Source organism: Rhinopithecus roxellana, chromosome 3 (assembly GCF_007565055.1).
Source record: "Rhinopithecus roxellana isolate Shanxi Qingling chromosome 3, ASM756505v1, whole genome shotgun sequence".
In the NCBI taxonomy this organism is placed as follows: Eukaryota; Metazoa; Chordata; class Mammalia; order Primates; family Cercopithecidae; genus Rhinopithecus; species Rhinopithecus roxellana.
Genome location: NC_044551.1, coordinates 52,787,359 through 52,814,697, shown reverse-complemented (window position 1 = coordinate 52,814,697; position 27,339 = coordinate 52,787,359). Strand labels below are relative to the sequence as shown.

Here is a 27,339-nt window from a genome sequence, read left to right as displayed (position 1 = left end):
CGTTTTTTCAGTGGGTTTATTAATTCTGAGATATAACAAAAACGTAAATGTCTGGTTTATTTTACAAGTCAAAGCTGGAAATTCAGAATACATAATGGACAAATTAAATCTCTCTGTCTGGTTTTCTCTCTGCTAATGTATCTGCCATTCTCTGAAACAATTCAAATTTAAATTATAACAACATACTAATACATCAATAATAACACTAGTTAAAAAGATATAACAATATTAGGAAAAAGGGAATAAATACTTATAGAGAAGTTATTCACGATAGTAAGAAAAGAGATGGTTTAAAAAGTATATTAAGTAGCTCTAACGTAAATAGAAAATCCAAGTAGCAATGTATTAAAACAACTAGAGAAAATAAATTCTTCAGTAAAAAGTTAATTTTTGCAAAGAACGAAAAAAATGTATCCCTGATTTTTTACTTAAACAGGTAATTACAGTCTACACATTTTTCCCCTAGAAAAATAAGAAAGAGGAAATATTTCAAAATTTTATTTATTTATTTATTTATTTATTTATTTATTTATTTATTTATTTTGCTTGTGAAACTTTGGAACCAATACTAGACACTGCCACTCAGGAGACATATGAAGTGTCAACTGCCTAAACAGAATCATAGTAAACACACTCCACTGCGTTGTTCTTGATCATTCTTGATCAATTTTGTACCAGGAATATTTGTTTAGTTCAACAATAAAAGACGGAAGAGGTACAGAAAAGAAGGAAATTTTTATAAAGATAAAATAAAAGTTATTCACAAGTTAGTGAATTAAAGGAATGATGAAAAAGCATATACATAATCGCTCTGACTGCTATCAGCTGTCACCTCTCACTGTCCTACCTCTGCCTTGTTGCAGCTTTCCCCTGAAACTGGAATGTGTTCTCAGGCATTCCACACTTGAGCACAGGAAACTGAATCCTTTTACTTCAAAATAGACTCTTTCCATTATGACTCAATATTACTTTACGTCCCTAATGTACAATCACTATTCTGTAACAATGATTAAAAGCATAACATTTGGGATCAGGCTAAAATCAGTTTTGTCTGTATACCTACTACCATTCTATGTCCTGTAGGAAACATCTCACCTTTTTGAGCACGTGACTCATGACACTGCCTGCCCTTTCAGGGGCAACCATAGCAGTTATGAAAACCAAAAGGTTAGAGTAAATTTAAAGTAATTTCTGGTGCAAATTCAATAACTGCTGTTACTAAAAGTAGGATGATGTATAAAAATGTGGCTGTGATTTCAGATAATTAGGGGTGAAAACTCACTATCACTTTATAGCCACTTGCAGTCTTCTTGCAGACTTCTTGCAGCATTCTGGTCTTTTATGATATGAGATATTTCTATATTTGTGAACTGAAAAGTACCCATGGGTCTCTATATATCATTTATTGTGTCCTTGGGTTAGTATTTTATCCTTTGAATGTCAATCACTCTACCCATAAAATGTAAACCTGTTCATGGGATTTATAAACATTTTGCCAAGGCTAAAACTGGGTAATTCTCTAAGGTCTTAAAACACTATTTCTATTATTGTTATTATAATTTTTATTTTTATGCTTTGTTTCTAGAAAACAATTTTCATATTCTTTTGACAGCAGAGGAAATAAAATACATTGAAATCATACAAACTTAAATATAAATCATATTCTCAGCACTCTTCAGGAGCAGAACTTCAAAAAGTTATTTGCAATTTATTGATGTACCTTAATTATTTAATCTGTAAGCCTATAATAAGAGTTATTTGACTTGCCAAGTTGTGTTTTTGAGAAACAATTAACGGTAACTATGTCGACTTTATATAATACTGAGCCTGGGAAAGAGCAGAATGTACATTTTAATAATTTCTGAATACTAAAATAGAAACAAAGCCAAAATACATGCATGCAATTTCCAGCACAAACTATGCTACATAAAAATCATCTGTGCTTTATGCAACGCTAATACAATAAGGACTCATGTCATCAGAGTGCCCCCTCTAGAGATAGTGATACGGAGAAAGTGCTATTCCACTGCAAGTGGAAGCGGTATGCTACAATATCTAGAAGATCTTTTATAACTTGAGAAACAATAACTTTTATCCAGTGATTACTTTTGGAAAGACCGATGTGTGGGTAACACTATGATGGGCTCTAGAGAACACAGGACAACAAAATATGTCATTCTTCCAGATTTCCCACTTATCGAAATTGAATGGAAAAAACAAATACTATTTTTTTCTTAAATATCACGACTTAACTGTTTAATTTACTTCTAGACCAAAGCCATTATTATTTAAATATGTGCCACCTAAACAATCTAAATCATGTCTATTAGTATATGCCTACTAGGGAATTTGGTAGATTTCTAATTTGATTATTCATATTCTAAAATTAGTATTAAAATATTTGTCAAATACATGAATAGGTTAGTGTAATATTGTAGATTATTTTCCTAAAAATATGCTTTTATTGCTTTCATTATGAAAATTCACTCAAAATGAAAAGCCTTATCTACTATTATAATAACAATTTACAGGGAATATGAACTTAAATAACCACATTTATTGCTATCTAAGTTTCATAAATGCCCGTGAGAATAGCGATGGTTTATAAATTGTATTTTTGGTCTGTCTGATTGAGAGTTCTATGAAAAGATTTCCTTATAGGAAAATGTATAACTAACATTATGCTCATTCTTTTGAACACTTACTGTGGACTGATGCTGGAACATGTTAACGTGCTTGGTTAAGTTCTGCTTGTTAACAAATAAGTTTCCACTATTTTCTTTAATAAATATACAACAATAAGTTTTGCAAATAGGTGCTCAAATGAAAACAAATTTCCACTTAAGTGTACTTGTTTGATTTGAAATGAGAGTAGGTTTTCCATTGTAAAATCTTGTATATGAAAGTCATATTTAAGTTTTAGGTAGAAAAAGTGAGCTAAATCAATTAATACATATTATAAACTACTTTATAATATGATTACATCTACTTAAACAATAATTTATATGTAAAACTCTCACAATGCCTGGTACATGCTGGTGCCACTAATATGCCTCTTTTTCTCTTTTCTTTCTATATGATTTAAATATCAGTAAAAAAATCAAATATTGTATTCAAAATAATTCACTATAATTTATATGAAAGATGTATATCATATATAATAAATTACTCCTCAAATATCTCTTTATGGTATCCACATAAAAAGTCTTAAAATAAAGAATTCTGTGAATTTTATGTGATAGAAAATTTAACTAACTCTATGTATTTAAGGTCACTTATTTCACAGGAAGGAGCATAACATATGTGTAGAAATATTTCAAAAATTACAAAGCATTTAGAAACACATCACACAAGATTTACCCCATATATTTATTCTTTTGTCAGTTTACAATAAGTGCTCTCATTTATTACATAGTTATCATATAAATTCTAAATTGAAGTGAATTATTTAAAATGAATCTTGACTCTTTTCGATACATTATTTTGTTTCAGTTGCCTATAAATCCTCCATCAATTCCTTATATATCATTAATATTATTATCTGAGAGTAACATGAGTTAGAAGCTTTAAAATTAAAGCTGTGCCTTTGCTGTTAGGAATGAACACTTTGTTCCATTAACCAGAACTACAAAGTCAAAGTAATTTACCTCTACTTGAAAGTAATTACATTGAGATAATGTAAGAAATTTTATTGATTAAAAAGTAAATGAAAAACTGTATTCTATTCTTGTGAAATGTCACAATTGGCCCACTCAATTATATAACAAAATCTAACAAATATAACATTTATTTTTCACTTTTTGTAATAATTCAGTTTTAACATGTTTTCTCTATCTTAGGCTACTTGTCTATAATGCCTGTGAACTTTTCTATCTTTCATCTTTATAGAGTATACAGGATTTATCTTGTGATGAACTGTTATGCTCTCTTTTGCACTTATAATTACAATCATATTTTTAATACTGCTTAGAACCTTACTAACAAAATGGATTATAAGTTTATTCTTTCTTTTTCTGGGTGTGCAATCTAATTATAATAAAAATTTCCTGGCCAGACACGGTGGCTCACGCCTGTAATCCTAACACTATGGGAGGCCGAAGCAGGTGGATCATGAAGTCAGGAGATCGAGACCATCCTGGCTAACACAGTGAAACCCCGTCTTTATTGAAAACACAAAAAATTAGCTGGGTGTGGTGGTGGGAGCCTGTAGTCCCAGCTACTCGGGAGGCTGAGGCAGGAGAATGGCGTGAACCAGGGAGATGGAGCTTGCCGTGAGCCAGGATCGCACCACTGCACTCCAGCCTGGGCAACAGCGAGACTACGTCTCAAATAATAATAATAATAAAAAATAATAATAATAATAATTTCCTTATAGAGAGCATCAACATCAGAAAATGTTAATTAAAGCAAAACAGTTACTATGTAAAATAATTAATAAAAATAATGATAACATATATATTTTAAATGTTTGTATAAAAATATTGAAATGCATAATTATTCATCAAACTGCAATCTCTCAATGTAGGAGTATGGACATAACTCTGAGAACAGATTTGTTGCTGCTCGGGGTTAATGCCACCATTCTTGTAAAGATAACACACACTGAGTTACTTACGAAGTTATTTATGAAGTCCAAAATTGATTGATTCTAAGTGAGGGAAGAATTTGAAGATTCTTTCAAAACACTAAGCATGGCAACACTTCTAATTCTATAAAATTACCTGAGATTTTATAATTGCCTAATTGTTCTTGATTGCAACATAATTTTAGCAAATCACTTTTATCAAGTCTTGGGAAACTTTCAACTTAAAGTACGTTACACAAATTCTGAATCCATTATGTACATATATGTCATTATTTTGTTTAATATTTAAATAAACTACATAATTTCAATAAGAAGTTTGACTGGTTTGGAAATAGAACTAAAAAAAAAAATCCACTTTGGTCAGGAAAAAGCAACTGATTAAAACTTGTCTGCCATCACAAAGGATAGTAAAATGGAACAAAATATATAAAATAGAAAATAGATAATGTGAAGAATGCTCTCTGGGAGAAGAGAGCTACATAAGCGGAACCCCAGGACTATCTCAGGCTTTGATAATACATTCATTATGACCAAGTGAGGGATATCCTAGGAAAAGAAGACTGGTTGATTAACATTTAAAAATCAGTGAATACAATTCACTGCATACATTCAATACACACATAATAAAAGTTAACAAATATGACATAAGAAATAAAGAACACTTAGCAAGTTACAAATAGAAGGAACTTTCTCAACCTCAACAAATCTATAACTATGATCACTCTTATCGGTGAATACTGAGTGCTTTGTCCCAAGGATTTGAAATAGACAGAAATGTAGGGATATATGCTCCCAGAACTTCTCCTGAACACTATCTTTAGGGTTAAATAGTAAAAGAAATAAAAGTTACATAAATTGCAACACGAAAACCAAATTTATCTTCTTTCAGAGCCAGAATGATTATCTACGAAGAAAATACCATATACAAAAAAATCAGAATTATTAAAACAGTTTAGCAGTGTCACAGGATACAAGCTCAGTATTTACATATATTTCTATAAAAATGAAAATAAAGGAAGATTTTAACATCTACTTTATATAACGTGAATAAACATGAAAACAAACATGAAATACTTGTATGCTGAATTCTACATATATTGCTATGAGAAATGTTTAAATGACCTAGATAACTGAAAACATACTGTGTTTACTCATGGATAAAATGCTCGATATCATTCACTGAGGTGTTCACGCTCCCAAAGTGAAACTTAGATTCAATGTAATACGAATCAAAAATACAACATTGTTGAATAATTTGATAAGCTGATTCTAAAAATTATATGCAACAAAAACTGTTCTAAACAGTTTCAAAAAATTTCAAAAAGAAAGAAGAAAAATGTGGGAGAATTCACACTGATTTTGTGTCATTATAAAACGATAGTAATCATAACACTGTAGTAATAGTATGTACATTGTCAGTGGTACTAATGAGAGTCAATAAATTGATAAATACATAAATGCTCAAGTGTTTATGGACAAACTAGCCATAATAATTGGGAAAATGATAGCATTTAGACAAATAGTGGATCCCCTGTAAATTCATATTAAAGAAAATTAAACTTGACCTTTACCACTCATTGTATATAAAATATGGCCCAAAGGAAGCCATAAATATAAATATAAAACCTCAAGGTTTAAATATATAAAACTAATAAAGGAAATTTTTGTTATCTTTTGTTTGGCAAAGAATTATTAGAAAAAAACACAGAATATTAAAACCATAAAAGAGAAAAAGCCAACAAATTATAATTTTCAAGAAAATGTTATTTGAAAAACTCATTAAATATAGCATTTATTAAGAAAATGGAAAGATAAGACACAAATATGTGAATATATTCAAAAAATGTACATCTGATTAACTCATATGTCCACATATGTTAAAACCTCAAAATCAAACAATAAAAATCTAAACAACTTTATAAAATTTTGCAAAATCCTGAATAGAAAATCCACCAAAGAAGAAAATACAGAATCCACATGAAAATATTCTCAACCTCACTTCTCTGTGGTGAAATGCAAATAAAAACAACAATAAGTTGTCACCACATACTTATTAGAATGAGGGGAAAAATACCCTGGCAACATATGTGAAGGACGTGAAGCAACTACTGATAGTAATGCAAAGTTGTATAGCCAGTTTGGAAAGCAATTTGGCATATTTCCATAAACTCGAACATGGTATTTTGTTTAACAGTCCCACACTTAGCCATTTACCCAAGACAAGTTAAAATGTATGTACACACATACACACACACACAAATTAGGCTGGGCACGGTGGCTCACACCTGCAATCACAGCACTTTGGGAGGCCGGTGGGGGTGGATCAGCTGAGGTCAGGAGTTCGAGACCACTCTGGCCAACATGGTGAAACCCCGTCTCTACTGAAAAAATATATATAAATTAGCCAAGTGTGGCTTCTTGAAAAGAGTAACTCATAAGCTTGACTCACTAACGCAAAAGCTTCCTGAAAGGAATGACTCAAAGGAGTCCACAGTGTCTACTTGTCATTCTCATTACATTTAAAAAAGGTAAAACTATAGGTAGTTACCAGGACTTGGAGGTGAGGGAAGAGAAATCACTTCAAATTTAACTTTTGTGGAGGAAGGTTGTGGAAAGTGACTAGATGCCTCTGCAAAATTCATTATGCTTTACACATAAAAATGGTAATTTTACTATGTAAATTGCTCCCCATGAAACTTGACTTGTTAACAAGAGTGATGTATTCTGAGGCATTAAATTTGTAGCCAGTGTATTTTTTTTCTGTCCTTTTTTTAAATAGACTTCCCTTTGACAAAATTTTTCCAATGCATCATTCTAACAAATTTCTTTAAAACGAACTTTTAGTAACAACATAAACTTTATCAATGTATTGCTTCTATTAAAATAATAAATACTATAAATTATTGAGAATATTCCTCATTTATGCTTATCACTGGGTTGTTGACATCAAGCTGATCTGAAGCAATAGTTAAGAAATAAAAAAAAAAAAAAAAGGAAAAAAAATAATCAAAGAACCTTCAGTCAAAGAGACTGGTGTTTCCTGATTATTATAACATTTGCGATTTACTTTCAAATAATTCCAATAAGACAAAATCACAAAATTCAAAAGGCAGCAGCAATAAGTTATTGTTGTACTATTCTTTTTCTACTTGAATATTTTCATCATAAAAATTGTAAAAAAAAAAACAAAATACAAAAAACAAAAACCTGGTTTCTTTAATAAAATAGCACAAACCAAAAAAAAAAAAAAAGAAGTGCCTTATACATAATTTCTGATGATTAACATTTTTATTTTTTCATTTCCTCTACCCAGAACTAAGGTAAAAACAGAAAACATTCCTTATCTTTAACTTTCGACAACATAATTATATATGTGTGAGTGTCTGGGTTTGTATCTTGGTTCATTCATAATGAGTGTCACATTTTCATTTATTTGGGAGTATTTGATTTGACTTAGTAGTATGTAGTGTCACTTATGATTTAAAAGGCACATTATGACAGGTGGGTGAATAACAAGAAGGCTAAGGTTAGGACCCAAACACAAAGGAAGCTAAGGTTAGGATCCAAAGAAAGCTATTAAAATACCCCAGGTAAGGGGTGAAAGTTGTTGAAGTGGAGTGGAAGTGAGACAAATGATAAGAAATTGTTGACTTATACATAGTTTTTAAAGGTATAGCTGACAAAAGTTTCTAGTGGACTGGATGTGGAACATGAGAGAGAAGAGACAAATGACTGCATGGTTTATATAAGCAATCTAAAGACTACCATCATCATTCCAAAGATAGATAAGACAGCTGAAGAAGATTGAGGGAGAAATCGGATTTGACAGAGATTTACTTGCAGCATGTCAAGTTTGAGATCTTCAGGAGCAGATATTAAAGTGGCTAATACGGAATGCAGGGGAAAATAACATTGCAGCTGCAGATTAAAATTTGAGAGTTATGAAATCTATGAGGCTGAATGAAATCACCATCGCAACAACTCAAGATACATTTAAAGTCTAAAACTTGGGGTCCCACAACTCAGTAAGTAGAGAAGTGAGGAGGAACTAAACAGCATGCAGAAAGAAGAGCCAAAGAAGGATGGAGTTAATCAAAAGGATATTATGTCCTTAAGCCAAAGAAAGAGTCTTTTTTCTTGAAAGAGTTGTTAATCGTATCAAATATTGATGCTTTGTTCAGTAGAGGAATGAGAATTAGGCTTTGGATTCTGCGACATGGAGGTTGAAAATGATTGTGCTGAAGTATCGAAGTCAAGAGTCTTGTTAGAATGGATTTAAAACAGCATGGAAGAAAAGAATGCAAACTGTAAACAGAGTAAATTATTTCAAGGAGTCTTTCAGTCAAAAGAATGAGATAACAGAGTTGTACTTGGAGGAGAATATTAGATCAAGAGATGTTTTCAGGTTTTCTTGTTTTGTTTGCTTTGCATGAATTAATTTTATTTTCAGAAAGAAAATAGAGCATGTTTTTGAGGACAGGGGAATCATGCTTTAGACAGTGAAAAATGAGAATTCAGGAAAGAAGATAAAATAGAAGGAGCATTGTCTCACAGCAAACAAGTAAGAACAGTATAAGGTAATGCGAAGGAGTGGCCACAGACTGGGCATGGACAGTGCATTTCAGGAACCTAAAGAAAGCCATATTTACAGATATCAACATCCACTAGCTAGGTTGATAGATAGGATGGCAGAGGAATATGAAAACCCTTTTCTGATTGTTCTTATTTTATAAGTTTTTGGAGAAGCAATGTTATCTGATACAATACATGTAAGGAAATTGGAAGAAGTATTAGAAATTCAACAAAAAGAAACCTATAAAATAAATATCTAGCAATGCTGTATAAAATTATTTGAGTGGTTTGAAGTTTCTTTTCAACAAAGAAACTTGTTCTAACTGTCTTACAATACGACACTAACACTGGGATATCGCAATTAACAAATCATCAAATGTATTCGCACATTAAGTAAATGTGGTGGATATTGTAATTGTCTCATCAAATTGCTCCTTATTATGTAGAACCTAAAAAGGTTTGAAAGGAGTTAACCATGAGTAATAATAAAAATATGGGCCTGATGGTCCTGAGTCAGTGTCCACGTGCCTTTCATTTTGCCACAATAATTTATCCATGTATGGATAAATTTCATGTATTAAAAACATTTATTAAGGCAGTGAAAGAAGATTAATACAAAACAAAAACAAAAAACCAAAAACCAAAAAACCAAAAGCAGCAACATTTTTAATGGCTACGTAAAATGACAATTTATCTCCCCAGGTTGTGAATGAGAATGCATGAACCCAACTTGGGCGTCACTGGTCTTATTACCATGTTACAAGTTAACATACAGTTTGTTACTTCTTACTATAATATAGTAACATGAAGGATAAAGGAAATGTTAAAAAAAATTCAGAAAATGAAAAATCAGGGAGAATTGGAGACAGAGACCTGATCAAAGCAAACTCAAAGCTTAATTTACCTACAAACTTTACAGATACATGAGTCAATAAATCTCTTTTAAATTTGAGAACATATTGAATTATTTTTCCTTGTGTGCTTTTTTACACATAAGTGAAAACATTCAAACAAATTCTGGCAGCCACCTCTAAGACAACACCAATTATTCCAGCCTGTATTCATATCCTTGTATAATGACTTTCCATATCTAATAAGGTTTTCCATATTTAATAATATTAAATACAATATTGCAGAAGTAACAATGTGCAATTTCTGAGGCTAGGTCATAAAGAAGATGGTTACCTTCAGGTCACTCATTCTCGGGTAACTCACTCTGAGTTGGTCAGCTTCCATGACAATCAAGACACTCACCAGTCCTATGGAGGAGTCCATGACATGAAAAACTGAGTTCGTTGCCAAAAACCAGCACCAACTTGCTAGCTATGTAAGTGAGACATGTTGGAAGTGTCTCCCCCAGGTCTAGTCACATTTTGAAATAATTACGGCCCTAATCAAAATCTGGGTGACAACCTCTGAACCTGAATCACCCATGTAAGCTGTTTCCTTATTACTGACCCAAAGAAACTGTGTAACACACTATTGTTTATTGATGTTTTATGTTACTACATTATGAAGCAATCTGTTACATGGCAATAGATTGATACGTATATGTATACACAACATTTCTGAAAAGCATTTTGTTTGATTACTTTTGATTATTGGTTAAGGCAATACTGGCTTCTTTCTGTGCTATTCCCTTTGTGCGCTAAGAAAAAGTGCCAATTAGGATCTTTTTGTGTGCTAAGGGAAATTGCTAATACAATCACATTTGTGGAAGACAAATTGCATACATCAAAATAAGCACATTGACAATAACAAAATAATGTTTATAAGCTACAGGGACTTAAAAATACTCACTCTGAGGTAATGGGTTTTTATATTGTTTTTTTTTTTTTTTTTTTTTTTTTTTTTTTTTTGAGAAGGAGTCTCTCTCTGTCACACAGGCTGGAGTGCAGTGGCCAGATCTCAGCTCACTGCAAACTCCACCTCCCGGGTTTATGCCATTCTCCTGCCTCAGCCTCCCGAGTAGCTGGGACTACAGGCGCCCGCCACCTCGCCTGGCTAGTTTTTTGTATTTTTTTAGTAGAGACGGGGTTTCACCGTGTTAGCTAGGATGGTCTCGATCTCCTGACCTAGTGATCCGCCCGCCTCGGCCTCCCAAAGTGCTGGGATTACAGGCTTGAGCCACCGTGCCCGGCCGGCAGGGTTTTTATATTGTTGGATGCAGCTGCTAACCAAAAATAATTTCATATTAAGGGGCAGTAAGGAATACACTCACAAACACTACATTTCATTTCTATCATCTGACATTAACAGTTGGATTCCATTTGAAATTTGTGGATTCTAGTCTTTCATTATGTTTGCATGAGAGTTGAGAGAAAAATAACTAAAAAGAGTCAATGAATAAAGAAAACACAAACATTGGTTTGTGGACTGTTCTGTATGTAATCTTTATAAAGAAAAGGTGAAAAAGACAGCTGAAGCAATGCATACAATATGCACTTTTTGTTGTTTCACTTGTAAATTCCGGAAATAGCAGAAGCTTTGAGACACATTGAAAGTTTCCATAAAGTATCATCTCCCAAACTTTGGCTCTTTTGGAAGTTTAACTGTTATACAAGCAATGAATGATTAGAGTTTCCTTTTCGTGAATTGATCAGGTCAAAGAAATTTTTACATTTAGTGCATAGAACAATGTTAAATAGGATATTTGCATTAAATTATGAATAAATTGTGTAGTGAATCATGAAGTTGTTAAGCTGTTATGATGGGTGGAGAAATTAGGAGCAGAACATATTTATGTGTGTAACACAATTTACTAACCACGTTCTATATACCAAGACATTCACTAAGTATTTGACAATACTATGATGAACCAAGATAAGTTAGACCAGATTTCTAAACTTGATTTCTAAACCCATAGAGGTGAAAAAAATACTACAATGAAATGTGATAAGTGCTATACTTAATGCATGCACAACATTTACCTGTGGAAGGAAAGAAACTGTACATTTGTCTAAGTTGTTGCAAAAAATTTTACAGATGTGACATTTTAAACAGTTCTTATAAGTAAGTAACTTTGTAAAGCAGAGCAAAATGAAAACAGGTCACTGAAAGATGAAAGGATTATGAAATTATTGAAAAATCCTGGCCTGTTTGGGGACTATGACTAAAAGCACAATGCACATTTTTCAGAGGATTAAGCTGAAAACAGAGAGGGCTGAGTCTTGTTAAGGAAATCCATCCATGTGGAGTTTATTTCTTAGACAATCAGGAAACGTGTATGTGTCTCTGTGCATGTGTTTGTCATAGGATTGGAAATAAATGGAGCTATGATTTAAATCAAATTGTGGTTAGAAACAATGTTTCTTAACCTTAACCTTAACTTTACATTAGATTCATATAGGGCAATGGTCCTTACACTTTAGCATGAATGAGAAACACATGGAAGGCCTGACAGAACCAAGGTTTCTGGGCCTCAACCACAGAGTGTCGGATTCACCAGATCTGGGCCGAGGCCTGAGGATCTGCATTATTAGTTCCCATGGAACACACTTTGAGAGCTACCAGTTTGGAATGTAAGATGCTGAGGACCTTCTTCAGGAAAAATGAATCTCAGAATCTCAGATAAGCAGTGGGTATAGCACTCGAGGGGATTCAAAAACATAATGTGTAGTTAGGTTTGAGATCCAGATATTGCGAAATATCACTCAGATAATGGTGTGAATGATGCAGTATATGGTACTGTGATGGTTAATTTTATGTGTCAACTTGCCTGAGCCATGGAGTGCTCAGATATGTATAGTCACACATTATTCTAGGTGTTTTGGAAGGAGATTAGCATTAGCATTGGGAGACTGAGTAAAGCAGACAGTCTTTCATATTGTTGGTGGGCCTCATTCAATCAGTTGAAGGCCTTACTAGAACCAAAGTACTTCCCCAATGACAGAGAATTCTCCTGCTTCACAGCTTTGCACGAGCTTTTCCTGGCTCTATAGCAGTCTGCCTGCCTTCAGACTCAAAGTGGGATACAGAGTCTTCAGATTTGGGATTTGTCAGCTTCCATAATCACGTGAGCCAAATTTTTATAATAAATCTATCTGTTCCCCCTCTCTCTTTCTCTCTCTCTTTCTCTCTCTCTTTCTCTATCAGTCTATTTCCATATCTCAATATATGTACATATATATGTGTCTCTGTGTGTGCACACACACATTATACACACATGCACACACACACACACACACATCCTCCCTATCACTCTGTTTCTCTGGAGAATCCTAATACACAAATTCAGACACATTTGGAATCAGAAGAGAATATGCAGGGCAACATTTACTCATCCCTCAACTCAAGACTGAATCTATGCATTATCCTCTCTATAAAACCTTCACTGATCCCCTTAGAGTGATTAAACTACCAGTTTTGTAGCCCCTAAAAAATCTCTCTTATCCCTAAAAAATTCTGTTTCCACAGTAATTTTCCAAAATGCCATTATCTACTTACCTTGTCTTATGAATTACACTCAAACGCCTCAAACGCAAAATAATATTCTCAATATCCCTAGTGTCTAAAATACCACACTGCCTAGCAAGTATCATTTATTAACATATTCTGCATGAGTTAATTGAAAGATACTTTAGGATAAAGATGATAAAGTATCCAACACCAAAATACTGGAATGGGAGCTAAAATATAGAAAATTTTAAGAGATAAAAGAAAGATGAACATAGTCAAATGTCACCAAGAAATGAGGGAAAAATGAAAGGTAAAAAGTACTGATAGGTTTTGGTTATTAGGCAGTCATTGATGTCCTATTTGTAGGTCCTAACAAAGAGTTGGGATGGAAATATGCATAATATGCATTATATAAGGGATGCATAAAGGGAACATTGAGTGATAGTATGTAAGTTTGAAGGAAAGTTTATTATCCAGTAAGAATCTCATAGCCATTGGAGAAGAGCTCATCCCAGCTGGCACATGATCTCAGCCTTTTGAGACCTTAAGTAGAGAACTCAGTTGAGCCCACCTGAATTTCTGACCTACAGAAATCTTATTATTATCTGTTACACAACAATAGAAAACTAATTTAAATTACCAAACAGCTGTATTATAGATTGCACAGAGGGAAGGTGGTGTTACCCACCGCAGAAACATTCTGTAGGTCTTTACTTGGAAAGTACTTTTCCCCCAAAATTGTGATATATCATGAGAATACAACACTTTCTAGGTCTCTGACCATAGCCAATATCTTGAATTTATCATCCTCATAATGTTATCTTTACAATTCTAAAAGTTAATTTCCTTCACAATACGAATTTCAAAAATAAATAACAAAATAAACTTTAGTGAGTTAAAATAACCTGACCAATGATTGGGCTCACCAAACATCAGCTTCCCTAAAGGGCCATATTAGAATAAGCACAGATTTAGGCACTGGAATATTTATATTGGTATCTTGTATGACCCTGAAACAAGGCCTGCTCACAAGAAGGAAGGAGCACTGTTTCTCCCTTGCCCTCATTCGTTCCTGGATACTGCAGCTGCAATGCCTCACCTGCCCAGAGGAGGCACCTTTCTCTTGTTGACATAAACCCCTAGGTAGGCTAAAAAAAATACTTAACAAACATTCACTACCGAATGTCACTTCACAAAACAACTGGCTCTTCAGAAACTGTACATTAAGAAGATTTCTAAAAATACAATTTGAAAAAGTATCAGCTCCCCTTCCAAAACAGAATATATCAGAAAACACTTGGGTAACGTGGCTGATGTTGAGGTTAAGGTTGACAAACAATTGTATCTGGCAATGTTCCTGATGACACTAACAGTCAATTAAGCCAAGTAATCAGTGCATGCATTTCATTTCTAAATACAGTCTCCCAACATGGCTATAAAATCTTTACTAGTGCTCTTTCTTTCTATACACCTATTTATGATTAGAATTAAATTATATTTTAGTAATGCTCATTGAGGTGTTCTCCAAGGTTGTTTTATTACATCTAAAAACTCAGAAAAGGCATTTTCAACTGAGGTACTGGGGTCATCTCACTAGGGAGTGCCGGACAATCGGTGCTGGTCAGCTGCTGCAGCCTGACCAGCGAGAGCTGAAGCAGGGCGAGGCATCGCCTCACCTGGAAGCGCAAGGGGGAAGGGGATCCGTTTTCCTAGCCAGGGGAACTGAGACACACAACACCTGGAAAATCGGGTAACTCCCACCCCAATACTGCGCTGTAAGCATACAGGCATTCCAGGAGAATATATCCCACACCTGGCCGGGAGGGTCCCACGCCCACGGAGCCTCCCTCACTGCTAACACAGCAGTCTGCCGCGATCTATCCGCAAGGCAGCAGCGAGGCTGGGGGAGGGGCGCCCGCCATTGCTGAGGCTTAAGTAGGTAAACAAAGCCGCTGGGAAGCTCGAACTGGGTGGAGCTCACAGCAGCTCAAGGAAGCCTGCCTGTCTCTGTAGTCTCCACCTCTGGGGACAGCGCACAGCTGAAGACCAACAGGGGAAGTAGCCGGAGCCGGTGCAGACGCGAACGACTCTGTCTGACAGCTTTGGGGAGAGCCGCGGATCTCCCAACGCGGAGGTTGAGATCTGAGAACGGACAGACTGCCTGCTCAGGTGGGTCCCTGACCCCTGAGTAGCCTAGCTGGGAGAAATTCCCCACTAGGGGCAGTCTGACACCCCACACCTCACAGGGTGGAGTACACCCCTGAGAGGACACTTCCAAAGGAAGAATCAGACAGGTACACTCGCTGTTCAGCAATATTCTATCTTCGGCAACCTCTGCTGCTGATACCCAGGCAAACAGGGTCTGGAGTGGACCTCAAGCAATCTCCAACAGACCAACAGAGAGTCCTTCTGACTGTCAGAAGGAAAACTATCAAACAGGAAGGACACCTATACCAAAACCCCATCAGTTCGTCACCACCATCAAAGACCAGAGACAGATAAAACCACAAAGATGGGGAAGAAGCAGGGCAGAAAAGCTGGAAATTCAAAAAATAAGAGCGCATCTCCCCCTGCAAAGGAGCGCAGCCCATCACCAGCAACGGATCAAAGCTGGTCAGAGAATGACTTGGACGAGAGGAGAGAAGAAGGCTTCAGTCCATCAAACTTATCAGAGCTAAAGGAGGAATTACGTACCCAGCGCAAAGAAACTAAAAATCTTGAAAAAAGAGTGGAAGAATTGACAGCTAGACTCATTAATGCAGAGAAGATCATAAACGAAATGACAGAGATGAAAACCATGACACGAGAAATACGTGACAAATGCACAAGCTTCAGTAACCGACTCGATCAACTGGAAGAAAGAGTATCAGCGATTGAAGATCAAATGAATGAAATGAAGCGAGAAGAGAAACCAAAAGAAAAAAGAAGAAAAAGAAATGAGCAAAGCCTGCAAGAAGTATGGGATTACGTAAAAAGACCAAATCTACGTCTGATTGGGGTGCCTGAAAGTGAGGGGGAAAATGGAACCAAGTTGGAAAACACTCTTCAGGATATCATCCAGGAGAACTTCCCCAACCTAGTAGGGCAGGCCAACATTCAAATTCAGGAAATACAGAGAACGCCACAAAGATACTCCTCCAGAAGAGCAACTCCAAGACACATAATTGCCAGATTCACCAAAGTTGAAATGAAGGAAAAAATCTTAAGGGCAGCCAGAGAGAAAGGTCGGGTCACCCACAAAGGGAAGCCCATCAGACTAACAGCAGATCTCTCGGCAGAAACTCTACAAGCCAGAAGAGAGTGGGGGCCAATATTCAACGTTCTTAAAGAAAAGAATTTTAAACCCAGAATTTCATATCCAGCCAAACTAAGTTTCATAAGTGAAGGAGAAATAAAATCCTTTACAGATAAGCAAATGCTTAGAGATTTTGTCACCACCAGGCCTGCCTTACAAGAGACCCTGAAGGAAGCCCTAAACATGGAAAGGAACAACCGGTACCAGCCATCGCAAAAACTTGGCAAAATGTAAAGACCATCGAGGCTAGGAAGAAACTGCATCAACTAACGAGCAAAATAACCAGTTAATATCATAATGGCAGGATCAAGTTCACACATAACAATATTAACCTTAAATGTTAATGGACTAAATGCTCCAATTAAAAGACACAGACTGGCAAACTGGATAAAGAGTCAAGACCCATCAGTCTGCTGTATTCAGGAGACCCATCTCACATGCAGAGACATACATAGGCTCAAAATAAAGGGATGGAGGAAGATCTACCAAGCAAATGGAGAACAAAAAAAAGCAGGGGTTGCAATCCTAGTCTCTGATAAAACAGACTTTAAACCATCAAAGATCAAAAGAGACAAAGAAGGCCATTACATAATGGTAAAGGGATCAATTCAACAGGAAGAGCTAACTCTCCTAAATATATATGCACCCAATACAGGAGCACCCAGATTCATAAAGCAAGTCCTTAGAGACTTACAAAGAGACTTAGACTCCCATACAATAATAATGGGAGACTTCAACACTCCACTGTCAACATTAGACAGATCAACGAGACAGAAAGTTAACAAGGATATCCAGGAATTGAACTCATCTCTGCACCAAGCGGACCTAATAGACATCTATAGAACTCTCCACCCCAAATCAACAGAATATACATTCTTCTCAGCACCACATCGCACTTATTCCAAAATTGACCACATAATTGGAAGTAAAGTACTCCTCAGCAAATGTAAAAGAACAGAAATTATAACAAACTGTCTCTCAGACCACAGTGCAATCAAACTAGAACTCAGGACTAAGAAACTCAATCAAAACCGCTCAACTACATGGAAACTGAACAACCTGCTCCTGAATGACTACTGGGTACATAACGAAATGAAAGCGGAAATAAAGATGTTCTTTGAAACCAATGAGAACAAAGATACAACATACCAGAATCTCTGGGACACATTTAAAGCAGTGTGTAGAGGGAAATTTATAGCACTAAATGCCCACAAGAGAAAGCAGGAAAGATCTAAAATTGACACTCTAACATCACAATTAAAAGAACTAGAGAGGCAAGAGCAATCACATTCAAAAGCTAGCAGAAGGCAAGAAATAACTAAGATCAGAGCAGAACTGAAGGAGATAGAGACACAAAAAACCCTCCAAAAAATCAATGAATCCAGGAGTTGGTTTTTTGAAAAGATCAACAAAATTGACAGACCGCTAGCAAGGCTAATAAAGAAAAAAAGAGAGAGGAATCAAATAGATGCAATAAAAAATGATAAAGGGGATATCACCACTGACCCCACAGAAATACAAACTACCATCAGAGAATACTATAAACGCCTCTACGCAAATCAACTAGAAAATCTAGAAGAAATGGATAATTTCCTGGACACTTACACTCTCCCAAGCCTAAACCAGGAAGAAGTTGAATCCCTGAATAGACCAATAGCAGGCTCTGAAATTGAGGCAACAATTAATAGCCTACCCACCAAAAAAAGTCCAGGACCAGATGGATTCACAGCTGAATTCTACCAGAGGTACAAGGAGGAGCTGGTACCATTCCTTCTGAAACTATTCCAATCAATAGAAAAAGAGGGAATCCTCCCTAACTCATTTTATGAGGCCAACATCATCCTGATACCAAAGCCTGGCAGAGACACAACAAAAAAAGAGAATTTTAGACCAATATCCCTGATGAACATTGATGCAAAAATCCTCAATAAAATACTGGCAAACCAGATTCAGCAGCACATCAAAAAGCTTATCCACCATGATCAAGTGGGCTTCATCCCTGGGATGCAAGGCTGGTTCAACATTCGCAAATCAATAAACGTAATCCAGCATATAAACAGAACCAAAGACAAGAACCACATGATTGTCTCAATAGATGCAGAAAAGGCTTTTGACAAAATTCAACAGCCCTTCATGCTAAAAACGCTCAATAAATTCGGTATTGATGGAACGTACCTCAAAATAATAAGAGCTATTTATGACAAACCCACAGCTAATATCATACTGAATGGGCAAAAACTGGAAAAATTCCCTTTGAAAACTGGCACAAGACAGGGATGCCCTCTCTCACCACTCCTATTCAACATAGTGTTGGAAGTTCTGGCTAGGGCAATCAGGCAAGAGAAAGAAATCAAGGGTATCCAGTTAGGAAAAGAAGAAGTCAAATTGTCCCTGTTTGCAGATGACATGATTGTATATTTAGAAAACCCCATCGTCTCAGCCCAAAATCTCCTTAAGCTGATAAGCAACTTCAGCAAAGTCTCAGGATACAAAATTAATGTGCAAAAATCACAAGCATTCTTATACACCAGCAACAGACAAGCAGAGAGCCAAATCAGGAATGAACTTCCATTCACAATTGCTTCAAAGAGAATAAAATACCTAGGAATCCAGCTTACAAGGGATGTAAAGGACCTCTTCAAGGAGAACTACAAACCACTGCTCAGTGAAATCAAAGAGGACACAAACAAATGGAAGAACATACCATGCTCATGGATAGGAAGAATCAATATCGTGAAAATGGCCATACTCCCCAAGGTTATTTATAGATTCAATGCCATCCCCATCAAGCTACCAATGACTTTCTTCACAGAATTGGAAAAAACTGCTTTAAAGTTCATATGGAACCAAAAAAGAGCCCGCATTGCCAAGACAATCCTAAGTCAAAAGGACAAAGCTGGAGGCGTCACGCTACCTGACTTCAAACTATACTACAAGGCTACAGTAACCAAAACAGCATGGTACTGGTACCAAAACAGAGCTATAGACCAATGGAACAGAACAGAGTCCTCAGAAATAATACCGCACATCTACAGCCATCTGATCTTTGACAAACCTGAGAGAAACAAGAAATGGGGAAATGATTCCCTATTTAATAAATGGTGCTGGGAAAATTGGCTAGCCATAAGTAGAAAGCTGAAACTGGATCCTTTCCTTACCCCTTATACGAAGATTAATTCAAGATGGATTAGAGACTTAAATGTTAGACCTAATACCATAAAAACCCTAGAAGAAAATCTAGGTAGTACCATTCAGGACATAGGCATGGGCAAGGACTTCATGTCTAAAACACCAAAAGCAACGGCAGCAAAAGCCAAAATTGACAAATGGGATCTAATTAAACTAAAGAGCTTTTGCACAGCAAAAGAAACTACCATCAGAGTGAACAGGCAACCTACAGAATGGGAGAAAATTTTTGCAACCTACTCATCTGACAAAGGGCTAATATCCAGAATCTACAAAGAACTCAAACAAATATACGAGAAAAAAACAAACAACCCCATCAAAAAGTGGGGAAAGGATATGAACAGACATTTCTCAAAAGAAGATATTCATACAGCCAACAGACACATGAAAAAATGCTCATCATCACTGGCCATCAGAGAAATGCAAATCAAAACCACAATGAGATACCATCTCACACCAGTTAGAATGGCAATCATTAAGAAGTCAGGAAACAACAGGTGTTGGAGAGGATGTGGAGAAATAGGAACACTTTTACACTGTTGGTGGGATTGTAAACTAGTTCAACCATTATGGAAAACAGTATGGCAATTCCTCAAGGATCTAGAACTAGATGTACCATATGACCCAGCCATCCCACTACTGGGTATATACCCAAAGGATTATAAATTAGTCTACTACAAAGACACATGTACACGTATGTTTATTGCGGCACTATTCACAATAGCAAAGACTTGGAATCAACCCAAATGTCCATCTGTGACAGACTGGATTAAGAAAATGTGGCACATATACACCATGGAATACTATGCAGCCATAAAAAAGGATGAGTTTGCGTCCTTTGTAGGGACATGGATGCAGCTGGAAACCATCATTCTTAGCAAACTATCACAAGAAGAGAAAACCAAACACCGCATGTTCTCACTCATAGGTGGGAACTGAACAATGAGATCACTTGGACTCGGGAAGGGGAACATCACACACTGGGGTCTATCATGGGGGGGGGAGGGGGGAGGAGGGAGGGATTGCATTGGGGAGTTATACAAGATATAAATGATGAATTGATGGGTGCTGACGAGTTGATGGGTGCAGCACACCAACATGGCATAAGTATACATATGTAACAAACCTGCACGTTATGCACATGTACCCTAGAACTTAAAGTATAATAAAAAAAAAAAAAAAAAAAAAAAAAAAAAAAAAAAAAAACTCAGAAAATTACAATTTTGTACTGCTTTACTTAGTAGATATAGATCAACTCAAACCCCATATAAAGTATTGCACATAATAAAAATATACCTATATTTTACCAAGTAAATATATAATCAGGATGTTACTTAGTAAAAACAGGCATTTATTTTGGTGATGATTGCAAATAATATAATTTTTATGAGTGCATGAACTCATATATATTCATAAATTACATTCTACTTAATGCAAATATTATTTGGCATGAGGTAGTGAATAAAAATTAATCTAAAGCATGGCTTCTGATTGAAATGCTTCTGGAGTTGATTCTCTTTCCTGAAGAAGTAGCTCAACACCCTTGTATTAGTCTGTTCTCACGCTGCTAATAAAGACATATCTGAAGCTGGGGAGGCCTCACAGTCATGGCGAAAGGCAAATGAGAAGCCAAGTCACATCTTACGTGGCAGCAGGCAAGAGAAAGTGTGTGCAGAACACCCCTTTATAAAACTATCAGATTTCATGAGACTTTTTCACTATGATGAGAACAGCATGGAAAAGAGGAGCTCCATGATTCAATTACCTGCCACCTGCTCCCTCCCACAACACGTGGAAATTAGGGGAGCTATAATTAAAGATGAGATTTGTGTGGGGACACAGTCAAAGCATATTATTCCACTCCTGGTCCCTCCCACAACTCATGTCATCACATTTCAAAACCAATCATGTCTTCCCAACGATCCTCCAAAGTCTTAACTTATTTCAGCATTAACTCAAAAGTTCACAGTCCAAAGTCTCATGTGAGACAAGGCAAGTCCCTTCTGCTTATGAGCCTGGAAAATCAAAAGCAAATTAGTGACTTCCTAGACACAATGGGGATCCAGGCATTAAGTAAGTAAATATAGCCATTCCAAATGGGAAAAATTGGTCAAAACAAAGGGGCTACAGGCCCCATGCAAGTCTGGAATCCAGCGGGGCAGTCAAGTCTTAAAGTTCCAAAATTATCTCCGTTGACTCCATGTCTCACATCCAGATCATGCTGATGCAAAAGGTGGGCTCCCATGGGCTTGGGCAGGTCCAACCCTGTGGCTTTGCAGGGTACAAGACCCCTCCTAGCTGCTTTAAGGGCTGGCATTGAGTGTCTGTGGCTTTTTAAGGTGCAGAGTGCAACCTCTCAGAGGATTTACCATTCTGGGGTCTGGAGGACATTGGCCATCTTCTCATAGTTCCACTAGGCAGTGCCCCAGTGGAAACTCTGTGTGGGGGCTTGCACCCTACATTTGCCTTCTGTATTACCTTAGCAGAAGATCTCCATGAGGACCCACCCCAGCAGCAAACTTCTGTCTGGATGTCTAATGGTTTCCATACATTCTCTGAAATCTAGGAGGAGGTTCCCAAACCTCAGTTCTTGACTTCTATGTACCCTCAGGCTCAACACCATGTGCAAGCTGCCAAGGCTTAGGGCTTGTACCCTACGAAGCCACTGCCCAAGCTATACCTAGGCCCTTTTTTTGTCACAGCTGGTGCGACTGGGATGAAGGGCACCAAGTAACTAGGCTACACACAGCAGGGGGCCCCGACCCAGCCCGTGCAAACATTTTTCCCTCCTAAGTCTCTGGGTCTGTGATGGGAGGGTCAGCTGTGAGGATCTCTGACACGCCTTGGAGACATTTTCCCCATTGTCTAGGTTTTTAACATTTGACTCCTTGTTACTTATGCAAATTTCTGCAGCAGGCTTGAATTTCTCCCAAGTAAATGGGTTTTTCTTTTCTAGCTCATCATCAAGCTGTACATTTTCCAAACTTTTATGCTCTGCTTCCTCTTGAACTCTTTGTCGCTTAGAGATTTCTTCCACTGGATACCTCAAATCGTCTCTGTCCAGTTCAAAGTTCCACAGATCTCTAGGGCAGAGGCAAAAAGCTGCTAGTCTCTGCTAAAGTGCAATAAGAGTCACCTTTGCTCCAATTCCCAAAAAGTTCCTTATCTCCATCTGAGATCACAACAGCCTGGACTTTACTGTTTACATCACTATAAGCATTTTGGTCAAAGCCATTCAACAAGTTTATAGGAGGTTCTAAACTTTCCCACATCTTCCTGTCTTCCGAGCACTCCCAGTATCTCAGAAGTTCCAAACTTTTCCACTTTTTTTTTATCTTCTTCTGAGCCCTCCAAAGTGTTTGAACCTCAGACTGTTACCCGATTCCAAAATCACTCCCACATTTCCAAGCATCTTTACAGCACTACCTCACTCTACTGGTATCAATTTACTGTATTACTCTGTTTTCACACCGCTGATAAAGACATGCCTGAGACTGGGTAATTTATAAAGGAAAAAAGTTTAATGGACTTAGTTTCACATGGCTGGGAAGGCCTCACAATCATGAAAGAAGGCAAAGGAGCAGCAAAGTCACATATTACATGGTAGCAGGCAAGAGAGAGTGTGTGCAGGGGAGCTCCCCTTCATAATACCATCAGACCTCCTGAGATTCATTCACTATTATGAGAACAGCATGGGAAAGACCAGCCCCCATGATTCAATTACCTCCCATTGGGTCCCTCTGATGACACGTGGGAATTGTGTGAGCTACAGCTCAAGATGACATATGGGTGACGATATAACCAAACCATTTCGGCCCTCATAATTTTTTTCTTGGATATATTTTTCCATTCATCCCTTTATTTCTTAACTAATTTTTAATAAGTGCTTATTATTTAATTGCCATTTAATTTGTTCTTATGTTACTAAGGATCCATGATTGCTAACGTCTGGCTATTTTGAAGATGAAAATAACCAGAAGTGATTGCAATTGAACTCACTCATGGATTCTTTAGAGCACCCCTTTAAAAGGAATTAGTGAAAAGTTACTTTTACAGAGATATTATGTTGAAAAACTAATCCAAATGAAAGTCACTTGAGCTAATTTTGTAGACACCAAAATCCAAGTAGAATAAAAAACACTGAAATAGCCTCATGATTGCTATATAACTAAGGGCAATAGAAGCATGCATAAACTACAGTGCAATACCACCTCACACCACTAGAATGGCTATAATAAAAAGACAGATAGTAATAAATGTTGGTGGAAATATGAAGAAATTGGAAACCTTATTGCTGTTGGAAATGTAAAACAGTGTATCCACTTTGGAAGACAATCTGCCAGTTCATCAAGTGGCTACACACAGAATTACCATATGAGTTACCTGCAATTTCACTCCTAGGCATATACTCAAGAGAAATGGAAACATGTCCACAACTACTTTCACACCAATGCCTATAGCAGTATTATTCATATTAGGAAAAAAAGATGGAAACCAGATGAATGTTTGTCAAGTAAAGAATGGATAAATATGTGATATATCAATACAATAGAATAATTTTGGTAATAAAAAATTAAGTACTGATGACACATACTATAATATGGACAAATATTTAACACATCATGCTCAATGAAACGAACCTGTCACAAAGGACTACCTATTATATGATTATTTTATATAACAAAGCAATAGCAGGCAAATTTATAGAGACAGAAAGTAAATTAATGGCTTCCTGAATTAAGGTGAGGCAGTGTAGGGGATTATGACTAAGTAATGAAGAATTTTTTTTTTTTTTGAGTAATAAAAATATTTTGAAATTGGTTGTGGTACTGGATGTACAACTCTGTGAATATTCTAGAAACCATTGAGTTATACACTTTAAAAGGGTACATTTTATGCTGTGTGAATGATATATCAATGAAGTTGTTATAATTTTTAATGTTTTAGACCATCTGAAAGAAAAACAGAACGTGATTTTACTTTACATGGCACTATTTTCAAATGTGAAGTATTCTTAATCTCTAATATATTAATGGTTTTTCATGAATACATCAAAACATTTCCTAAATATATATATAAACTCTTCATCACTTTTAAAGTGAGGATAATTGGTACCTTTGGTCTACTTACGAATATGTTAAAAAAAACTTTATTGTTATGAAGATGGATTCATTTTCTTAGAATTATATTCTAATTTCATTTAACACAGTCATGTCTACCTTTATGATCCTAGCAGTATTATGGATACGCATTTTTGTATGTTGTTTCCTAAGCTTAGGTGTTTATCACAATGGAATATTCTGGGTGGAGGTAGAAGAGTTACCCTCAGCTTTAGATCATGTACTTGAAGAGACCCTAGATCTGTCTGTTGAAATTCCAAGAATTATTCTTTTACTGTAAGTTCTATAAGTGTTTTTGAAACTTGAGCAGAGGTGTTATATTGACAAAATAATCAATGTGCAATTATATATTTTTATTTCATTCTTTTTCCCTAAACTACCACACATATGAGGCACCCTTCTTCCAAAGACTTGATAGGTTAAGTATGGCAAAAGCAAATGGAAAAGCAAGTCTCCCAATTAGAAGGAGAACCAAATGCCCTTGACTCAAGGATGAGGTTTAAGTGTTCTATGATGCAAATTTTCCATCACCGTGCCAGAATTACAGTAAGGAGGAATGTATAAGACTTATTCATGCTATCTGATAAGGATAAAGTATATCTAATACACTCCCCTTACTCTCTGATAATAAATTATATTTAATACATTCCACTTACTCTCTTAGATTCTGATATCAAAAATAAAGATTATGAGAGCCCTGCTCTTAAGGAAATTTCATTATAAGTCTTCTTGTACAAGTGACATCTTTTACTATGATATATGAAGTAGTTTACCATTTTCTGAAGCAGTGACTGTGATGTTGTACCATGGAGTTTCTTCTCTGTCAAGAACCTTTGTAGTCTTAATGGTTCCAGTATTGGCATCAATGTTGAAAAATCTGTCATCTTCAGCATTGTAGTTGATGAAGTATCTAGAGAAAAAAAGAGAATTTTTTACTTGATGTTATAATGAAGAAAATACAACTGAACCAAGAGAAGCATTATATTTAAATACATTAAAATATTCAAATATTCTATATTTGATTACATAGCAGTTTTATATTTTTATAGAACTTACATCAATTATTCTTATCTGTCAGTCTTTAATTCTAAGTTCAATTACTAATTCAAAGAATAATTTTATTAGGTCTTACCAAGTTCCATGAATAAAAGTAGATAGTAGAAACACAGGGATTAATAATGGAGAGACCAAAAGAACTCACCTCTTAGAAACCTATAATATGTTTAATAAAAAAAAAAAAAAAACCTACAATAAGACTTCTTGTTGCTATTATCCAAAAAAAAAAAAAAAAATTACAATCCTTGAAGTCAGAGATAAATTAGGAATTTATCTTGAAATTTCATTGTAGCTAAGGTTTAAAGATAAATATAAAATGAAAAACAAAACATTTATATTTATTAACATTGTACCTCCACCACAGTTCAGCTAAACCCTTCTTTAGTCAAAGAATGAGACAAAAAATAAAGATAGGTTGAATTATAGACCACAAATTATTTTCCCTCTTCAATTCATGTAATTTTGCAGGATTCTCTCATATTAGGTTAGATTTCAGCTTACTTTTGTAATCAAATGCGCTGAAAGTGATCATGTCTGTCTTCTTTCTGGGGCTAGGTTTCATGAGACTTTGTTATGTTTCCTTGTATGCTATGCCACTGCCACAAGAAAAGCATGCTTGGGCTAATTAACTTGTCCTAGCAGAAGGAATTAAGGTAAGACCTTAACTGGGGCAAAGTTGTCCCAGTTAAGGCTCCCAACCTAGCGTAGATCAGCCTAGTAAATGTGCAGAAGCATGATTGAGTACTCCAGAGATAAACGGAGCTGGCATCAACAACTAGCCTAATTCAGCTAGCCTTCAGCTAAGCCATCGACACATATGGTATAGTCAGACATAGCTTTTTTTTTAGACCCCTGGGTTTTGGAGTTATGTGTTATTTGGCAATAGCTGATTGACATGTCTATGCATAAATACTATTAAACAATTATCATATGTTCTAGAGAAGCTTCAGACTATTTCTACAACTATTTAAGGAGAGAAATACTCTCTTTTCTCCTAACCTCTAATGCTTATTTCTCTTTTTAAATCTAAGCTTAAGTAATATTTCATCTTGATCTGAAAGATGAAATGGACTAATTATGTGAAAAGTGCTAGGGAAGAACATAGGAAACAAAGAAAATCAAGATGC

At 35.8% G+C, this 27,339-nt stretch overlaps 1 protein-coding gene across 9 annotated transcripts in view; it reads right to left on the bottom strand.

Annotated features, from left to right (window-relative positions):
* The window catches only part of CDH18 (cadherin 18), a 1,132,251-nt gene that overhangs the window by 56,147 nt on the left and 1,048,765 nt on the right, over positions 1–27,339 (bottom strand). For all 9 annotated transcript variants that reach the window (XM_030927840.1, XM_030927845.1, XM_030927844.1 and 6 more), the window contains one exon: positions 25,930–26,066. In XM_030927840.1, coding sequence (XP_030783700.1) covers positions 25,930–26,066 — 137 coding nt within the window. The remainder of the gene's footprint in view (positions 1–25,929; positions 26,067–27,339) is intronic.